A 5311-nucleotide genomic window follows, 5' to 3' on the forward strand; every position below is an offset into this window, starting at 1 on the left:
TGTCTATGTATCTCTATATCTATATATTGAGATCTTAAAAGAGAGCTAGATACAGTCTTGTAATAGAGAGCTTGTGGAGCTAGATAACAATAGAATGAGCTGGTGAGAGTGTGCAGTAATATATAGCCGCAAACAAAAAAATAGACCTTGTTGTTCTTAAACCGCCAAACTCGAGTCCGTTTGACGGCTCGAGCCTACCGTCGAGGTCTACTCGGCTCGATGCTTGGTGTGGCGGACGTAGCCTCTTTCCGCCAGAATGGCCAAAGCTCGGGCTGAAGCGTCCTGCTCGCGATCGCGCTTGGTTGGACCCGTCACCTGCACCAGCAGCTCGGTGCCGACGTACAGGGCCGTCCCACGACCGCCGGCGATTGTGATGTAGCGTAATTCGCCCAGCTGATTCCTGTACACGTCAAACAACTCTTTGAGGCGTGTTTTGGCATCAAACAAGCTGTCGTGATCCAGACGCACGTCGGCTTTGTCCAACAGACCGGCCAGAAAGCTGTATACGATTGACAGTCCCACGCCCACTAGAGAAAAATGCGTATCCAGCGCCAAAACGGTAGCGCCCAGCACAGCTTCAAAAATATCTTCCAGTAAGGCCTCCTCAGCCATCGGGTTGCTCACGGCAGCGGCATTTCGGACAATCCACCGCTCAAAGCCCAGCTCCCGCGCAAAGCTCGCAAAGGCTTTGCCCGATGCCCACAGTATCCGCAACCTGGCGATCGTTTTCACACCCTGAGGATTCCGCAGCTGTGGAAACCTGTTGTAGAAATACATTGGGATGGCAAAGGCGGCGGCGGCGTCGCCCAAGATCTCCAAAGATTCGTAATTGTGTTGCGGATCCGTCTGCTTGGGTGTGAACGCTTGCCGAAACAAGTCCAGTCGACTGGCCAGCAACCCCACATAGCGGTCTTTGACGCAGGGTCGGAACAGATTGGCCAACCACCTCTGAAACTCCTCATCGTTAGACCCATCTTGGGGTTTGGGCTGCCGCGCCGCCATCTTTGGCAGTTTGAGAGGGGTGTGCGCGCAAGCACGATAGTTGTATGGGGAGGAGAGACGATATTGTCAGATGCAAAACGGAGACGATTCTAGCGGCGGCTCTAAAGGCGAGGGTGCGGATGGTTGTCGCACGGGCGGTTGTCGCACGGGCGGTTGTCGCACGGGCGGTTGTCGCACGGGCGGTTGTCGCACGGGCGGTTGTCGCACGGGCGGTTGTCGCACGGGCGGTTGTCGCACGGGCGGTTGTCGCACGGGCGGTTGTCGCACGGGCGGTTGTCGCACGGGCGGTTGTCGCACGGGCGGTTGTCGCACGGGCGGTTGTCGCACGGGCGGTTGTCGCACGGGCGTCCGGATAGAATACGGCGATATGGGTTACAGACTATCTACCTACCTCTTGAAAAAATCTTGCTTAGACACAGTGGCGGTCTTACCTTTTTTTTCCAGACGCTGAAAATGAGATAGACGGCGTCGGCGTCTACGTGAGACGAGAGAAAAAAAAGATTAGGGCAATTAGCGATTTGGTCACAAACGGTTCAGCCGCCGCAGTGAACGGAACAACAACTTTTAACCGTCTTTTGTGTTCTTTCCCTCTACCTACCTATATCTCTTATTCTTTAAAACCTAAAAGCGCTCAAGCTTTTCTCGACTCAGATTAGTCCATCTCTAGACAAGTCGAGTTTACTGTCTGCTCACCATTTTAAGCGGTCGGGTGGCTGATTGAATCGGAAGCAAAAAAAACCTGTAAAATTGTAAAATTGTAAAACTGTAAAACTGTCAACAGCTCACTTTTCTCCCCCCTCTCCAATCGGTATGAAGCACCGCAGAACCGTGTCGGTTGACTCATCCGACGACGAACCGCCAGAAACTCTCAATGAGAGTTTAGGTTCACCGTTGGATCGATGGGTGGCCGCTCAGCGGCGCAGGTACGGGCCGACTGAATCTGTTGGCTTTTTGCACCCGACGTTGGCCGCTTTCAGAGCGGCGGAACGGCCGCAGAGGCCGGCGGCCGAAACGATCGTTGAGGGGTTGCTGACGTGTCCACGGTGCGGCTGTCGGAAGGTCGAGGCCGAGCAGCTGCAGACCCGAGCGGCTGACGAGCCCATGACAGTGTTTGCCTTCTGTAGTCGGTGCGCCAAGAGCTGGCGCTCGTAGAGCGAGGGAAACGAGAGGATGTGAGAGATAAACCATAAGATACCAAAAGGAGTGACAAATTAGACAATTTAAACAAAAAAACCACACCTTAATCCTCGATAAGTCACAAGACCCGTCAATCAATGTAAATCTGTACTGTATTGGCAGGTACAATACAGGTTGCGACCGCCTTCAACATCATCCCACGGCGTATGGATCGGGCCATCGACATCCTCTAGTTTGGGTTCCGTATCCCTCTATATCCCTCTATTTCCCTCTATTTCCCTCTATATCCCTCTATATCCCTCTATATCCCTCTATATCCCTCTGTCTCTACATATAAATATAATATATATTGTATACATTGTATATTATATTATGTATATATATATATTTATATATATTTATATATCTATATAAATATATATTGTACAATTTACGGGCGGATCCGCAAACGTCTGTCCACGCTTGTTACCAACATTAAAACTAAATCTAAATCCATTTGTTTCACATTCTAGACGCGTTGGCGGATGTAATTTTATGGCTCGTTTGCATCCATATCGTAAGCATCCTCATCTCGTATGGCCAGATATGGAGGCGTCTTAGCAGATTTTCCCACACCTTCTTCATCCTCTGTAGCCATGCGTTCGGATCTTGGTTTGAGCCACGACATCGCTAGAGTTGTATCTAAACTACACTCGGCTCTCATAATCGGTTTACGCTCGAAACAACTCAAATAGGCACACCCAGCACACCAAACAACGTCTTCTGAATCTTTGCAGTGTTTGTGCCGCTTCGACCACGCTGTTTGAGCTCGGCAATGACTTCTTCAACGGCGGTCGCGTCCACGCGATCGTTTGGCCACGCCATGACGGCGGCCTTGGCACTGATCGCGTCCGAAGCTCGGATGTTGAAGACGTAACGGGCGTCTTCTTCCTCGTCCCTGACCGCCTTCTTCTCATCTTCATCCTCATCCTCATCCTCGGCGGCTATAACGAGGTTTGCATCCGGCTCAGCTTCCGATGCCGATGCCGGCTCGAGATCCGTCTGAAACTGTTGAGGATCACTATCCGCTCGGCTCATCGACTCGACCATCGGGAGTTTTGGCGGATGAGCCGGTCGAGTCACGCGTGAAACTAAAAGTTTTCGCCGCAAACGCCTGTGCCGGCTCTGCAATTCTTCAGCGTCCATTCTGTCGGCATCTTCCTCGCTCAGTTCGTTCTCGTCGAGTTGACGGCAGACTGTTGCCGGAGGTTGTCGATCAGCTGCGCCGACGGCATCTTTGTCAACGCAGCGGACTGTTGTCGGAGGTTGTCGATCAGCCGCGCCGACGGCATCTTTGTCGGCGCAGCGGACCGTTGTCGGAGGTCGTCGATCAGCCGCGCCGACGGCATCTTTGTCGGCGCTGCGGCTCAACCGCTGAGCCGGCCGCCAAACCTGCTGAGCGCCGGCACCCTCTTCATCATCGTTGCCGTCAATATCGGCGGGTTCGAATGCGCTTGTCGTTGGCAATTTGGCACCTTTAGCGGCATCCAATCTCCCAATGCCGGTCACCATGGCCGCATAGTACCTGGCCAGCTCGGAGCACAGTTCCGCTTTGGTTTTAAGCTTTTTGTCAGGTCTGTATTGCGACAGGCCGACGGCTACGGCCGCGGCTGTGATGTCTGTTTTGAGATTTGCCGCGCAATCTTTTTTCGGCAACCGTATGCGATTGCTGGGCGTTGGCGATTGCGGTCGGTCGTCGGCGGAAGATGGAGAAGGCTGCGGCTGTCTCTCTTTGTGGGTCTGCCGATGTACGGGCGGATGCAAAGATGGCTTCTTACGGCTGGCTGAGGGGCCGCCAGATGTGCAGGAGGATATCTTGCGACGGCTGCGGCCACGAGCGGCAGGAGATGACGGTTGTTTGCAACGGATCGGCGAGGATGCTATTTTGCGGCCGCGCGCGGCTGCTGGCTTTCCACGACTGCTTGACGGGCTGTCCGATGGACATCCGGGCGGTATGTGACCCATGGGATATGATGGTTGTTTACGGCTGACAGACGGGCTGCGGCTGCGGCTGCGGCTGCGATTGCGGCTGCGGCTGCGACTGCGGCTGGCAGACAGGCTGCGGCTGCGGCTGCGACTGCGGCTGGCAGACAGGCTGCGGCTGCGGCTGGCAGACGAGCTGCGACTGCGACTGCGGCTGTGGCTGGTAGACAGGCTGCGACTGCGGCTGCGACTGCGGCTGCGACTGCGGCTGCGACTGCGGCTGGCAGACAGGCTGCGGCTGCGACTGCGGCTGCGACTGCGGCTGGCAGACGGGCTGCGACTGCGGCTGGCAGACAGGCTGCGGCTGCGACTGCGGCTGGCAGACGGGCTGCGACTGCGGCTGGCAGACAGGCTGCGGCTGCGGCTGGCAGATGGGCCGCGGCTGGCAGATGGGCCGCGGCTGGCAGACGGGCTGCGGCTGGCAGACGGGCCGCGGCTGCGGCTGGCTGAGGCGCCGCGGCTGCGGCTGGCGGGAAGAGGTGATGGGTGACGGGCGGCGGGGGCCGCGACTGGTCGCATCAACTCATCACACATTTCTTTTTTTGTCTTAGGCCTGCCGTCGATTCGTCGTGGGTTGAGCCCTCGATGGTCCATTAGCGAAATCAGTTCGCTTTTGGACATCCTGATGCAGCCGGCAACTGTTGCAAACGGCAGCTCATTGGCGGTGGCAGCAGCAGTAACGGCTGCTGGCAGCTGAATGGATGCTGCCGAAGCTTGTGTCACACCAGCCATCCGCAGCCTCTCCAAGAGTTCTTGTTTTTTCAACGCCGAAAATCCCTTAACACCATTGGCGCGTGCCAAATCCTTCAGCCGGGCTAACGTCAGCCGATCCATCTCGCTGCGCTCAACCCACGGTATTTATCTCAATCAAGCGATAGTTTATTTAGATGTTTTATTTGTATGTATATATATATATATTCCTTTACAAAATTGTTGCAAAATGACTCCTCTATCGTTTTCAGTGAAACCTTCTTTCAGAGACTGACGGTCGGCGTTATTTCAATGGTGAAAGAAATACAACCACACTGTAACGCACCGTAACGCACCGTAACGCACCGTAACGCACCGCCGATCGAAATTGCACGTCAGAGATTGTCTTTGAGTCTGATACAGCCGTTATGATCTTTTTTTAAATCACGTTGGCGAGCCG

The 5311-nt window shown here is 54.7% G+C and overlaps 1 protein-coding gene across 1 annotated transcript; it reads right to left on the reverse strand.

Annotated features, from left to right (window-relative positions):
* Positions 1 to 207: 207 nt before the first annotated feature.
* On the reverse strand, positions 208 to 1002 carry LOC144897944 (ribonuclease 3-like). The gene has a single exon (XM_078788932.1). The coding sequence runs from the start codon at positions 1000 to 1002 to the stop codon at positions 208 to 210; it is 795 nt and encodes a 264-aa protein (XP_078645058.1).
* Between the last annotated feature and the right edge of the window lie 4309 nt (positions 1003 to 5311).

Source organism: Doryrhamphus excisus, unplaced genomic scaffold (assembly GCF_037039965.1).
Source record: "Doryrhamphus excisus strain RoL-2023G ecotype Guam unplaced genomic scaffold, RoL_Dexc_Guam_v1.1 HiC_scaffold_25, whole genome shotgun sequence".
NCBI classification, from domain to species: domain Eukaryota; kingdom Metazoa; phylum Chordata; class Actinopteri; order Syngnathiformes; family Syngnathidae; genus Doryrhamphus; species Doryrhamphus excisus.

Coding starts and splice junctions, on each gene's coding strand:
- LOC144897944 (XM_078788932.1), bottom strand. CDS start 1,002: ATGGCGGCGCGGCAGCCCAAACCCCAAGATGGGTCTAACGATGAGGAG.